The sequence below is a fragment of the Crocodylus porosus genome, unplaced genomic scaffold (genome assembly GCF_001723895.1).
Source record: "Crocodylus porosus isolate Cpor-Errol unplaced genomic scaffold, CroPor_comp1, whole genome shotgun sequence".
Lineage (NCBI taxonomy): Eukaryota > Metazoa > Chordata > Crocodylia > Crocodylidae > Crocodylus > Crocodylus porosus.
The window spans coordinates 24,415,775-24,430,988 of NW_017728910.1; the positions used below are offsets into that span (position 1 = coordinate 24,415,775).

The window sequence follows — 15,214 nt, forward strand, 5'->3', positions numbered from 1 at the left end:
CAGCTGGAGTACTGCGTCCAGTTCTGGGTGCCGCACTTCAGGAGGGATGTCGACAACATTGAGAGGATCCAGAGGAGGCCACCTGCATGGTCAGGGGACAGCAGGGCAGACCCTACAAGGAGAGACTGTGGGACCTGAAACTGTTCAGCCTTCACAAGAGAAGGCTGAGGGGGGACCTGGTGACAGTCTATAAACTAACTAGGGGGAACCAGAAGGGTTTGGGAAAGACCTTGTTTCCCCGAGCACCCCCCCATGCACAATAAGGAATAACAGCCACAAGTTGTTGGAGAGGAGGTTTAGATTAGACATCCATAAGAACGACTTCCCAGTCAGGGCAGCTAGGAGCTGGAACCAACTTCCAAGGGAAGTGGTGCTGGCTCCTACCCTGGGGGGCTTTAAGAAGAGGCTTGATGCCTACCTGGCTGGAGTCATTTGAGCCCAGTTCTTCCCCTGCCCAGGCGGGGGGTTCGGACTTGAAGATCTACAAGGTCCCTTCGACCCGACTTCTATGATTCTATGAAATGTATGCTTAGAAACAGGAGAAGGTAGCTGCACATCTGAAAATGTACTGCTTATTCCACATCACAACGAACTGAGATAGTTTCATCTTTACAGTAACTAGTCTGCTGAAGGGCGACATTTGAAAGTGACTTAAAACTGACAGGGAGCAAGACACCAAAAGAAGGCTGAAAACCTGAATTCTTCTTTCAGTGACAGGTCTAGGCATCTGTGCAAGCACCAAAAAGTGCAAGGGGCAGGGAGGAAGTCAATTAAAAATAAAGCCCATTTGCTTTGCAGTTTCCTCATGTGCTGGCTGCATTTTATGCTGTTTTCTTATAAGAGAGGTGAAAACATTGTTCAGAGCAAAAGCAAAGCGACTTCACAGTTTGCAAAGCTCTGATGTAATGAGGGAAATGCCCAATAAAAAGGTCTCTATTACAGTTCTGCATAATACTCCATTGTGTTCTAAAACAGAATAGTACTCTCAGATTTGAAAGCAAGTGCAATTGTTAGAGTCTCTACTGAAGTAAAAGCAGATACCATTCAATAAAGCTTATCTGCAAGTTTAAAACTACAAAATTGCTGTGGTCAAAAAAACAAGATCCCCATCACTACTTCAGTTTTTCAGCAGAGGGGAAAAAACCCACAGTGTAGTTTCCCTCTGACACATGGAACTTGTGCTGATAATTTCTGTCTGTGAGGAGGGGTTAAACATTTAATGCCATTGTCCATCAGGAGAAGAAAAGATCCTGCTAGCAGTGAAAAGACCAATACAATTGCATATTAAATTCATAAGGATGGTGAAGCTGCTGTTGAAGAACAACTAAAGGAGGCAAAGAAATTGTAACTCTGAACCCAAACAGTTTTGGATGCTGACTGAGAACTTGTCCAAACCCAAGAAAAATGTTCTTCTCAAAAGGAATGTATTTTTAAAATCAATATAAATATTAGCAATGTATGAGACTCAGTGGTTCACACTTAATTGCCAGAAACAGTCTTCCTAGGTTAGAAACTGGTTCCTAGGTACAATGTATATATTCCCAGAACTAGGAAATCTGTAAAACATGCTTAGCACTTCACTAGAAATGGGACTTATGGAATTATAATTTAGTAATTAAATAAAAACAGAAAAGAGGGAAATATAAGACTTGATTTTAATATTGTCCTAAGAGCCTGGCTGTTGTTTGGTGAATTATGAAGGTGTTAAACTTGACTGAGGTTATTAAAAGAAACCAGCAGTGATGGGAGGTCCACAAAACAGAGAAAACACATTATGAAAACATCAACCCAGCCATGCATCTCACATGAAACAGCATATTAATATATCACTACACCGATTGACTCACAAAGATAAACAATTCCTTTGTATAAGTCTTAAGTAGTCCACTGACAATTGAATACTGGTTTTAAAATCATCACTTTTCTACTTAATGTTTTTCCTGATTTCATTTTCCGGGAATAAGAGCAAAATATGTTCTGAACTAAATGATAGTGATGATTATCTATTATTTCTACACACAGTATCAGGCATGATCACAGTCAAAAGGAAAAGGTAGGCTTAGCCTACCTTAATTTATTACATACCCTAAATAGCTTTTGTCCCCCCTACACCTTAACTGTATTTAATGTCAAATGAGGCATCTGAGCACCGTAAGCCACATTTAGCCTTCTGCTTCAATAGCAACCCAAATGATTTTTTAGAGAGAGATCTTAACAATGTTGACCTCTGGGCCAAAGCTCAGTGTCCCTGGTCTACGAGGATAATGCTGCTGAACATAGGAAAACTGAGGCAGACAATTGAAGGGTATGTAACAGGAAAACAAATCTGAGGCATGCAGTCATGCAATGGCAGGCAGATCTGATGCGTTTTATATTGGCAACAAAAGGGAGAAACTACTGAATTAACTACGCTCCTTCATTACTACAAATCTCTAAGATACCAGGAAAAAAGAAATAGCATAAAACATGAATGAAGTAGCTCTAGAAATGTATAAACTTTGTAAGTGTCCCAGACCGAAGATGTCAATGAAATCATCACTGAGAAGCAGCAAAATAGAGGCAACCACAGAATATTTTGTGATCTCTAGAGTCTGTACAGGGCAGCTTTCTCTTCTCTTGTGATAGTCTATGATCACTGAGACACTGGATCTAACAGATGAGCAATGGCTGGTATGCCAACAGAACAGAGGAGGCTACCCCTCTGCACTTTAGATGAATGCAGTAATGCTGAAGTGTTAGGCAGTGTGCTATAAACAAAATAGATGCTGTCCTAACCTGGACTAACATGATAAGGGCTGTTTTAGGAAGTGTTCACTATCAGCATTATTTCATTTCCCTCTTACTAAAACAGTTTAGCTTTTGGAAACATGGAAAGGGAAAAAAAGTGAAGTAACAGTGGATGCATGGCAGATGCAATGCTATGAAAATTTCATTGTATGGTTTCAGCATTGGAATTCATTACAAAAAAAAAAAAATCACTCAGAGAAGATGGCCATGTTTTATGCTATTTAGATTAACTCTAGAAAACCTGTCTAGTCCGAGCCAGTCACAACTTCATGCTAACTCTATGTTCTAGGTGTTGCCATAGAAAATGGCCAATACGTGCAGGGTTCTTACCACTAACAGGGCACTATCATCAGTGTGCTGAGACCTTCTTGATGGGAAGGGGCACTGGGAGGTGGGAGAGATGGAGCAATGTCAGAAACAAACAAAACGACACGGTGTGTGAACACGCACAGACATTCTGGAATATGGAGAGTTTCCTTGTGTTAACATTTAGAGGCAACGTTGTTATATGCATCTACCGTTCACTCTTGAATGTGCTGCTAATAATCACCAAAAATATTACCATACAGTCATGAGCTGTAAATTAGAATACATTAATACCAACTTAAACACGAATTATTTAGCTTTCTGTGGCTGTCTCTGAAAAGGAAAAGACAATTACATATCTGAGTCTTCTTGCTGTGCAGAGGAAGGAACACTTTAGAAAAGGATTTCGAAACTGAAAACAGAACATACCATGCGAGTGAATGAGCAAATCTGTTTCAAACAGTCAGATTTAGATAATTCTCACACATGCAACTGGAAAGCATTTTTTACAATGTTCTCTGTGCACTGCACTCATCAGCACCTCTTGTTTTGATTAATACTGACAAAGAAAATTAGTCTCCTTTGAAAGGAAAGAGTCCGTCTGCTACTGTACAGTAGTACAGACGCAAAAAACGAACAACTGCCATTGTAACAGGTCTGCAGTATATCAAACTGCTTTAACACAACGTGTGAGCTTTGTAATTCTCTTCCCGCCCAGACTCTGAGCACGATTTCTTGCTAGAATTTAGGTTAGAAGCTTACTCTAGAACAAGGATGCTCAAGCCCTGGCTCTCAGGGCAGCTTCAGCCTCCAGTACCACGTCACGCAGCCCACAGAACTCCTTACAGATCCAGAAATTTGGAAGTGGGGGATAGTAGCACCCACTGTTCCCCTGCTGCCATATTTTCAGACTCATGGGGTGCCCTGGGTCCTGCATGCTGCATTTGGTGCCCAATCCCAGCATGCAAGGCTGGACAGAGGTGATGCTGGGCCCCAGGACCCAATCCTGGAGTGAGAGAGGGAGGCCAGGAGGGAGAAATGCCAAGCCCTCGGGGCCCAATCCTGATGGGAGGGGAAAGAAGGAGACAGTATGGGTCCAGGGTCAGATCCTGGCATACGGGGCTCAATTTGGCACACAGACTAGCCACACACGCACCACTCATCTGGCCCGTGGGGCCAAAAGGTTGAGCACCACTGCTTTAGAATAAAGCTAGTATATTTACTGGTAACGCAACAGTTTTCTGGGATAAGTGCTAATCTAGTAATAATGAAATGATAGGAGTGAGAGCACTGGAAGAGAAGTGTCTGCAAAACTGCTTATTTTAGTGCTCCCTTTAGAAAATGAATTAGCTTAATTGTAGCAGTTCAAAGAGACTCCTAAACAGGAGCAAGAAATACATTTTATCATTTTATATATATAAAGATAAAAAGCACTAAAAGCAACACAATAAAGCAAACCCATGGTACAGAGATGATCATAGATTAAACAAAAGGAAAAATATAAAACTAGCATAATAAGAACTAACAATTGCAACGGTTTAGATTAAAGAAAACCATGCACTTACTAAATGATGAAGAATTATCAACCAGTAAAATGTTTCTGACAGATTTTTTTTTAGCACAATCACTCAAAATTAGCTAACACCTTAATATGCCATGCTGCTCTTACCTCACTATCAAGAGGACTTTGCTTCTGAGGGCTCAGGCATGCCTTTTGCTGTGGGGAAAAACACTGTAGTTAATAGGATGTGACAGACAAGCATAAACATGGAACAACACAGTGGTATTTGGAAACATTTTAAATCCCTGGAAGCCTTAATTTTAAATAAAACAGACAGTGGGGAAATTTCAAGTTTCCATTACATTAAAATTTAGCAAATACTGTCAGTCTCAGGTAAACTTTTATACCATTAAAAAAAAAATGGATGTCTAGATTAAAGCAACATAGTAACCCTAAAACCCATTACAGAAAAAAGTTGTGGCTGAAAATAACTGTCTGCTCACAAATACTGGGCAACTAAATGAAAACTTTTTTGACAATGAACAATTGGTACACAGAATGCAAAAAAGCCTTCAGCTGAAAGGATGATTTGAAACTTCAACAAAGGCAGCTTTTCTCCAACATGTTGCCAGGAATTTGAACTGAAGAGGTGTTAATGAAAAGCAGTGTTTTAAAACAGTCAGCTAAAATCCATTCCTTAAAACAACTGCACAGATCACAGAAAAGCAAAACAGCACAACTGCCTTTCCACTGCAGGCCACCCTTAAATCACAACGTGTAACTGCATCATCTCTCACTCTCTGTTACAGGCAGAGTTGGTATGGATCCTAACAGCAGCTGGATGCAAACACTAAGATAAATCTAAGGTGTGGAAATTGGTCAGACTACATTTGCCTCATCAGGAAAACCACTTTCTCATCTGCCAAAACCTTCCTCAAAATCCCCTTTGTTCCGTAATCTAACAAGGAGCCATTCTTTCTTATGCCAACCTCATCTAAAGGAGGAACAGAACAAACACAACTGCCCATCCTGCAAAAAAGACACCTCAGACCTGTGCCTTGTGTAAACCTTTTTCCCTACTTGTTCAATTCTATTTTATTTTTCCCTGCATCGCACTGTAGGTCCTACAGACTGCATCTTGTGAAAACAGATGAGACATTTTTGTATAAAGCGTAGGTCACGCTATAGCTGTGTGAGATATGTTGGACAACAATGCCCATGCTTCACTGTTACTGAAGGCCTTGGAGAGATACGTGTTAGACTTCATGAAAGCTATGTACTTTGACAAAGTCAAGGACAGCCTCCCTCTGGATCTGCTTTGTTCTTATCCTCTCCTCCTCATACTGAAGTGCTGCGAGCTGGGCCTCTCGCCGAGTGCGCTCCACTAAGTGCTCTCGCCTTCGGTGAATGTCTGCATCTGTATTAGACATCTGGAACAAAACCACTGTGTATTAAAGGAAATGCATTAGGCTGAAAGACTGCAGATAGCTAGTGAAGGAGAAGCAGGCAGATCACAGAGATGCAGCACATGCTGATGTGAATCAACTGGCTAAGAGAAAGTTTGACCTAGTTTGTCACAAAAAAAGAAAAAGAAAAAAGGCAAAAAAATAAGGAATATAGGGTATTACCTGATTGTGGGTGTTTGATAGACAGAGATGGTAAGATGAATCAGCTGGGGCTCTGACAAATAAAAAGACAGCCATATAACACAGAATAAGTACATCTTTCTTGAACTAGATTATTCTTCAAACATCAACTGCCAACAATACTAAGATACCCTTGTCAATAGTACAACCATTCTGTGAACTAACCCACAAGCGGTTAAGTTCTAGTGCCAAATAATGAACTAATAATTGCCAATCGTATTCCAGACGCTTGATGATGGGTCTATGTTGTGGTTCAAGTGTAAAGGCTAGGCTCTTATCCAGCTGGAGATATATGGATGGGAGCATGAAATCTGGCTTAATAGTCAGCTATAGTCAAAAATGCTTGAACACTAAGTGTCTTACCAAAGGGAGTCGAAGAACATTTTAGTTCTTTCACACGTAGAAAACCAATTGATCATCACACCTATTAGCAAAGAGATGCAGTAGTTACATGCTTCTCTTCCCTACCTCTCTGCTCTGTCCACATAACTCTTTAGTCCTTGGTGTCGCTCTCTGTCCTGTAACAAACTTAGTGTTTCTGGTCTTCGTAATTCATCAGCGTCCCTGCAAGTAAACCCAGGGCGGACTGATTAACGATGCTCAGCAGTTGTCACGTAAAGTCATTTTTGTCTAGATTACAGCTGCTTGTCAAGACAGTGATTAAACTGTAAACTGCAGGTTATTAAGATGCCCAAAGCAAGCACATTTAAACATAAGGCTCAATGACACCTGTTGTGTTATAACTACTGAAGTGTGTCCAGTAATATCACTTGCTGTTGAAAACAATTTTTAGAAGTAAACAAAAATGGCACTTCTTCTTAAACACTGGACAACCCAGCTTTCAAGAGCTTTCAAGTGCAATTACACTATAGAAAGATTACCTTTGTTTAAAAAAAGTGTCACTAAGAAACTTCATTATTCTCTCTCAGATGTGTTCACAACTAATGCTCAGTTCACTGACAAAAAAAAAAAAGATCTTTTAACTACCAGTGCTACCAGCTCCACCTAGGTTCTTAAAAAATCAAGTTGTGCTGTCACTTACATCAGCACCAGAGACAGAAATACTGGAATCAGATCTTAGCTAATAAGTTTTGTTTAGGAGTGAGGGGGAACTTAGTGGAATCGTTAAACTATGTATTCAGGGTTGATAACAAGAGCAGGCAAGTGCAAAAGACATCCGTGCTTTCACTATGGTCTGTTCTCTTTAAAAGAAACACTCTTAAGTTTCAGCTAAATGCTTAAGTTGTATATGGAGGGATGTGCCTTGACAGGTGCAAACAAAACTGTACACCTAAAAAAACCCCAGTTACTGATTTTGCCTGTGCAACTGTGTACAAGTTGGGTTCTCCTTTCACATAAAATACACTCACGTAGGACACAACTGAAGATGCTTCCTTTTGAATTACCTTACAGCTCTCAGGTGATGCACACAATGCCCAATGCTGTTTGGATTTAACCACACTGGGTCAAAAACAGACCAAAATCAAACTCCACATCCAGCTCTGAAATGGCACGTAGCACTGCTGAGTCAGGAAGCTGCTGCAGGCTGCCCACATGTGCAAGCTGTATTTACTGCCTTTAGCTAGCTAATGTAGCTACTATTAAGAGAAAGCCTGAATTACGTCTAGCTTTTCAAAAGCTTTGATGGCTCCAGTGTGCTGTGGAAAAAAATTAAGGCTGTCTGCCAAGGTATTGCAAAAAATTGTTGTGGGAATAATTTACAGCTTATGTGGCTGGCTGGCATAAGTAAAATATTCCACTACTATAAACTTCAAATACTCCAAAATACTAATTAATTTTTACACAGCTATTTTTCTTTAGTTTTGGAAGGAACAACATTTTTTTTTTGATAACTCATTAAAAATTTAATTCCACTGCAAGGAGAGATGAATGGGATGAGATGCTGGATTAAATTTGTCTGCTTAAAGATCTCGTGCCATCTCTGTGTTAAAGCTGACAAACATCAGAACCCCATGGAACTATAATTTACTTTATCATTAGTGTGGATGGCCAAAAATCAGCATACGTACATAAAAACCCTCTTGTCTAATTAATTAGAGTTGTTTTATTGCTTTCATGTGCGTCAGGGAGCCTAGTATTTGTAAAGACTAGTTATTCCCAACTTCAGTTACAGCTCCCAGCTATTCTTTCAGACCAAGAATACACACTTCATTTGAGGAGGGCATGGCAGGTTGCTCTGTTATTTCAAGGTTTGCTTGCGGACACTACAGGGCAAGGAATTCTGGCACACGCTGAAGCATTTGCCATCTGCAACTGAATGTGCACACTGACCACACTGGTCAAATCCCAGGAAATCCATGGAGGTTACACCGCTGTCCATATGCAAAAAGAGCTTTCAGAAAATAAACCCACTACTGCTCTTAAATTCAGATTCTGTAAGATGAGCGAGCGAGCGAGAGTTCCAACATATAGAATTTCCAAAATCTATTTTAAAAAAATGTATTTAGGACATAGACAGCAAAGTGTCCAAAACCAGATTGCATCTCATGCTAACATTCTTACAACAATCCAAGACTGTTTTTTTACAAGGAAAAAAGTTTCTGCTCAGGCCCCACACAGAAAATTTCAACCTCAAGAGAAATGAAACAGCTCAATGACAAATCAAAACATGGCCTTAGCTGCAGCTGCATGAGGAACTATATATAAATGCATCTCCCCTTCTCCTGCTCTTGAGCTCTTTCTGTACGATTCCTTATGCTCTTCTTGACTCTATTCCTTGTGTTTGCAACCTCTCAAATCATCAGTTTTATTACACACTTCTTCCAGGACGGAAATATTAACCCTATTATCACTAAAGTAGCTATCAAAGTAAAAATGCATAATTCTCAAGAAGGCTGTGTTGTTAACCTAAATCACCACCTGGACTTTTGGAGGTAGTTCTTGCTCCTCTCCCCTTTCCCTCTACAAAATGTGAAGCCTACTTAGTTAAATCTGTTTAAAATATTGGCGTAACTATGCCAGTTTAAATCCCTAAAACAGATTAATTTAAAACTTTTAAAATTTGTGTCTGTGGATGTAAGTTAATTTGACAATTTAGGAACACAAACCTGAAGAATATAAACATGGGTTAGGGAAACTTAAAATTGCACAGCTGGTTTAAATCTACGCACTTCACAAATATAGGCAAGCCCTATGTTACCTTCCATCATTAGATTTCATTTTAATGGGGCCTGTAAATTCCTGACTACGAACAATGACTTATTTGTAGTTCCATGCATATTTCAGGCTAAGTAGAAAATGTTCAGAAAGATATACCACTTCCACTCAACAAACAAGCATTGTGCAAAGATGTGCAATTTATTTCCAATGGCTTTTTAGGATCATATTGCATGCAGCTTTCATCTATATTTTCCCCCCAGTGCACTGCATTTTAGCAAAGCATTTTTAAGACTCTCTGCCAATTTGATCTACTTTGAAAAGAACATAATTGTTTATGTGGGCATATTCATTAGTAATATTACAGTGAGGGTTTAAGTTGCCAAGTTTTGGCTACAAATTATCATGTCAATTTTACATTCTAAACAGTAGGGCACTTATCTTACATGTTTATAAAGCACCCTGCAACCCAAAAGGCTCTATTATAAACAGAGCTCACTGTAAAAGCCAGATTTTTGGTTCAGGGGAAATTTGGACTTTTTAAAAATTAGTTTTGGCCTTAAATCACAAAACTATTCTGCTTTGGAGACACTAGATTTCAGAGACATTTGGGCTGGAAGGGACCCTGAAGGATCATCGAGTACAGCCCCGTCCTAGGGGCAGGACATCAGCAGGGATCATAGGATCTCATCAAGATAAACAAACAAATGTGTCTTGAAGGTGTTCAATGTAGGTGCTTGAACCACCCCCGGTGGCAGTCTATTCCAAACCTTGGGGGCTTGGACAGTAAAGAAATTCTTCCTTATGTCCAGCTTGAATCGGTCGTGGCAGAGTTTGTGACCGTTTGACTTTGTCATTCTTCGGGGTGCTCTGGTGAACAGACATTCCCCCAGATCCTGGTGAGCACCCCTGATAAACTTATAGGTGCCCACCAGATCACCCCTGAGCCTGCGCTTTTCCAGGCTGAAGAGTCCCATGGCTCTCAGCCTCCCATCATAACGTCTGTTTTCCTAACCTCTGATCATGCGCGTGGCTCTCCTCTGCACTCTCTTAAGCTGCACTCTCAACTAAAAGAAGGTACTCACAAAACAATATGCTCCACCCAAGGTTTTCAACATTTTACCCTATAGCTGGGGGCTGTCAGGTCCCAGTAGGCTAGGGAGACTGGAAGCCTGGAGTTCCTGGAGCCAGTGCAGTTAGCCTAGCATTGCTTCTCTGGAGCTACATCCTTGGAAGCATCAGTATCCCCAGCAGCCTGCCATGAATCCAGACAGGGTTCTGTGAGAAACCTACTTTTGATTTGCTTTAAAATTTTGCTAAACTTGAGATGTTTGTGGCCATATATTTGGGGATCTAGAATTTGACATGTTTCAATGAACTGCTGTTTTGCTCAAAATCTTCCAACCAGTTATAATCGAAATAAAAACACACTCTCCTCAGGTTCTCTTACCTATTTTGATGCAAGTATCGCCTTGTATCCTCTGCTCTCTGAAATTCTCTGATGGGTACTGGCTTTACTGGTGAGCCCTAAGCAAAATGAAAACACAAGACAACAAAGTAAGCAACATGGTCAACGATTCAAGAATCTCTTTTGTCACACCAAACTAACCATAGGTATAGCATCAGTTTGCCTAGATGCAAACATATGATAGCTGGTTTTAAAAATCCCTGGCAAAGAAATGAAACAAATCAAGAAGAACGCTGGCTGTTACGTAGGCTCACTTGTTTTAGGCTGCATGTAATTAATGGAATCTTGAATTTTAGACTGAACATATCCGTCAAAGAACTGCAGTTTAAAAAACAAAACTGCTAGAGGTATGGGGAAACATAAGTACCCCTTCAAAGCATTATAAAGGTAAATGGAAGGATTTATTGTAGTCTGAGCATACTGTTTTGCTTTAGTGCCTCAAACCCAAGGATATTCTCACACAAGGTGGTTGTGAAGTATGCAACATCATCCACTAAGCCGAGTCTCTTGTTACACTTTGATACAGGGGCACGAATTCAGATTAGCATGGCATACAGACAAAAGGGTCATATTGCTTAATGCTTCCAGCATTTAATTTTAGTTTTATGAAGAGACTTTTCCATTTCCTAGTGTGCAGACTCTCACAGCAGGGATCAATTTCTGATGATGTGCGTATAGCAGTGGCTGCTGTAAGCAAAGCAAAGATGTCTGGCAGTTGCCAAGATTCAAACAATATTACAGAAACTGTCGGGAAATTCTGGTCAAGCATATTTTAATTGGTGTGTTACCATAAAGCACCAAAATGAAACAAGACAGTCATATTATCGCTTTCTAGAAGTGATCACCTCTACTTCTTTAGAGACAGGCATTTGGAACTAGAATGGGATCAATGGAAGGAGCACTTAGTAACAACTTCTATTATAAGCAATGCATATAAAAGTTACGCAGAAGCAAGTGAGATCCCATTTAATGCATTCTGGGGAAATGTGGAGGAGACCACAGGCACCCAAAGTAATTTGAACTGCTACTGAGCTAGTTATATTTCTTGGATTTCTAAATGCACCGGTGCAGTTCAAATATCAGAAACCAGCTTTCAAACAGTGGGATACTCAACCACAGAAAACAAAAAGGACATTGTTCAGGTTCATCTGAAAGGATAAGCACTGAGACCAAGTTCTTTTTTTTGTTTTAATGGAAAAAAAATCCACATCTCAAGGATCCTCATACTTGTTTCTAGTCACTTGTAAAGAATTCTCTAACAAGATTTTTAACATGCACTAGTAACTCACCTTTACTGACCAATTGCTGGATCCCAGGATTGACTCAGAATGATATCATGTCACACACACATGTCAAAACACAGAATTTTTGTTCAGAACCACTGTGCAAATGCACTCCCAGTTTGAAGTCCTGGTAATTTTACATAGTGTTAGAGGATACCAATACAGAGCAACCAATTATTGTGGACAAGTATGATCTCCTAGCTCATTTAAAATCCATAGTTAAAAGTGAGATTGCTATGTTTCAGGGGTGTAGGTTGTAGCCATGTTGGTCTAAGGACACAGGCAGACAAGGTTCTTTGGGTCAATCTGATATCTTTTATTAGACCATTTCAAATAGTTGGAAAAATCCTTCTTTGCAAGCTTTCAGGTACAAACACCCTTCTTCAGGTTTAGGAAGTCTGCAGTTGTTCTGCACTCTTCCTGGATGGAATGGAATAGAAGCCAGATGCCAATATGCAAGAATACCAATCAGTGAAAATGCAAATTGAGACAGTCAATTGGTGAGAAAAAGGTGTGGGGTGGAAAGGGCATGTAGACCTGGGGATAAGATATAGCTGGTCAATCGTAGAGATTACCTGGGGTATCACAATGTCTATATTTAGTCCATGATTGATTTCCATCAGAAATTCAGTAATCATCACCCCTCCATCAGATTATCTCTTGAATACTCCAGAACCAACATTTCCTTTTTAGACACTATGATCACAGTCCAGAATGGTAAAATATAGACCACCATATACATGACATTCACAGACCAACATACATATCTGCACAAAACCAGCAATCACCTTGAACACACCAAAAAAGCTGTAATATACAGCCATGCCCTCCAATACCACCGAATTTGCACTGAGGAGAACACCCGTGATTGTCACCTCATAAATCTCAAAAGGAATTTCACTCAACAAGGACACTCCTCTAGAGAGAGATCGCACTTTTGAAAGAGCCACTGGGATACCATGTGAAGAATTGCTGAAGCAAACTTCCTATGCCCCAGAACACACTGAATGGACCCACACCGTGCCATGACAAGAAACACAAAACCTGCCAACACATCTCTACCACCCCCACTATCACTACACCCCACAACAGAACCATCACCATTCCTGGATCTTACACCTGCATCTCCAGAAACATTACATATGTCATCCAGTGTGCCAAATGCCTCAAGGGAAAATATGTAGGAGAAAGCAAACAACAACCCAGTACCAGAATGAAGACACACTGAAAACCTATCAAAGACAAGAATACCCAGTTACTTGTAGGGGCACATTTGAAAAAATCATTAAGGATCACACTTGTGGGAGTCCAGCAGGAAAGCAATGCTGAAGGGCAACCATCTCGGATCCATAGCAGGTAAAACCTGCCTGACTAACCTTGTTTCTTTTTACGACCAGGTCACAAAACGCTTAGACGCAGGAGTCAAGGTAGATGTCATTTACTTGAATTTCAAGAAGGCCTTCGATATGGTATCTCATCATATTCCCATAGATAAACTGAGTGACTGTGATACACGTGATTACATGGTCAGGTGAGTTGCAAATTGATTTATGGGGTCGCACCCAGAGACTGATGGTGGAAAGGTTGGTATCGACCTGGAAAGAAGTGGGCAGTGGAGTCCCGCAAGACTCGGTCCTTGGACCGGTGCTGTTCAACGTCTTCATCAGTGACCTGGATGAGGGTGTGGAAAGCAAGCACTCTGTCCAAATTCATACATGATACCAAATTATGGGGTAAACTAAACACACTAGTGGGCAGGGAATGAATCCAGGCGGATCTGGACAGGTTGGAAAAGTGGGCAGAACAGAACAGGATGCAGCCTTAGATTTCAAGATGGCAGACTTCAACGAGCTAAGGAGAGTAGTCAGGGAAGCACTGAGGTCCTGGAGGGGAGGGGAGCCAGGTGCTCAAGGAGAGTGGTCGCTCCTTAAGGAAACGATCCTCCAAGCCCAAAGGGAAGTAATCCCAACACGGATCAAAGGGAGCAAGAGGGCACACAAGCCCCCAAGGCTCACCAAAAGCATCTGGGAATGTCTCCTAGCTAAAAGGGAGGCGCACACCCAGTGGCAGGGAGGGGCTATCACCAGGGATGACTAACACTATGGTTGCTTGGGGATGCGGGGGGCGGTCAGGAAGGCCAAGGCGGAGATGGAACTAGCGACCCGGATCAAGGACAACAAGAAGTCCTTTTTTAAATACACAGGGGGCAAAAAGAAGGTACCAGGTAATGTGGGGCCCCTGCAAGACACGCTAGGAAACCTGGTCGTCATATCAGACGACAAAACTAACCTATTTAATGACTTCTTTGCCTCCATTTTCCTGAGCAGGGACCAGATCAGCCCCCCAACCGGGCCCCCCTCAGGCCCTAGAGGAGGCGCACCTAGGCCAAGGGTCAGGGAGCACCTAGTCAGGGGACGTCTGGAGGGATGGGATGTATTTAAATCAGCGGGTCCGGACAATCTCCACTCCTGAGTGCTGAGGGAATTAGCTGAGGTCATTGCGGGACCCCCGGCACGGCTGTACGAGCACTCGTGGTGCTCTGGTGTGGGGCCAGAGGACTGGAAGAGGCCAACGTGGTCCTCGTCTTCAAAAAGGGGAGGAAGGAGGACCTGGGGAACTATAGGCCAGTTAGTCTAACCTTGATCCTGGGCAAGCTTTTTGAGAGAATTATCCTGGCACATGTCCACGAGGGGCCGGGGGGGAGATTATGCTCAGGGGCAACCAACACAGGTTCATTAGCGGCAGGTCCTGTCAGACCAACCTGGTGGCCTTCTACGACCAGGTCACCAAATCCTTAGACGCAGGGTAGCAGTGGACATAGTCTTCCTGGACTTTCGGAAGGCCTTCAATGCTGTCTCTCACCCCGTTCTCATTAAGAAACTGGGGGCTGTGGTGTTGACACCCACACAGTCAGATGTGTCGCCAACTGGCTGCAGGGTCGCACCCAGAGAGCGGTGGCGGACGGGTCATTTTTGATCTGGAGGGATGTGGGCAGTGGGGTCCCCCAGGGCTCGGTCCTCGGGCCTGCACTGTTTAACATCTTCATCAGTGACTTGGACGAGGGGGTAAAAAGCACCTGCTCAAATTTGCTGATGACACCAAGATG

At 41.8% G+C, this 15,214-nt stretch overlaps 1 protein-coding gene across 1 annotated transcript in view; it reads right to left on the reverse strand.

The window, feature by feature from the left end:
- Nucleotides 1-15,214, reverse strand: part of LRCH3 (leucine rich repeats and calponin homology domain containing 3) — a 60,042-nt gene that overhangs the window by 17,543 nt on the left and 27,285 nt on the right. Inside the window, exons 10-15 of the mRNA XM_019532535.1 lie at nucleotides 10,808-10,884; nucleotides 6,709-6,804; nucleotides 6,223-6,274; nucleotides 5,875-6,024; nucleotides 4,763-4,810; nucleotides 3,118-3,171 (exon numbers count right to left, since the gene is read on the reverse strand). Of these exons, the coding sequence (XP_019388080.1) occupies nucleotides 3,118-3,171; nucleotides 4,763-4,810; nucleotides 5,875-6,024; nucleotides 6,223-6,274; nucleotides 6,709-6,804; nucleotides 10,808-10,884 (477 nt within the window). The remainder of the gene's footprint in view (nucleotides 1-3,117; nucleotides 3,172-4,762; nucleotides 4,811-5,874; nucleotides 6,025-6,222; nucleotides 6,275-6,708; nucleotides 6,805-10,807; nucleotides 10,885-15,214) is intronic.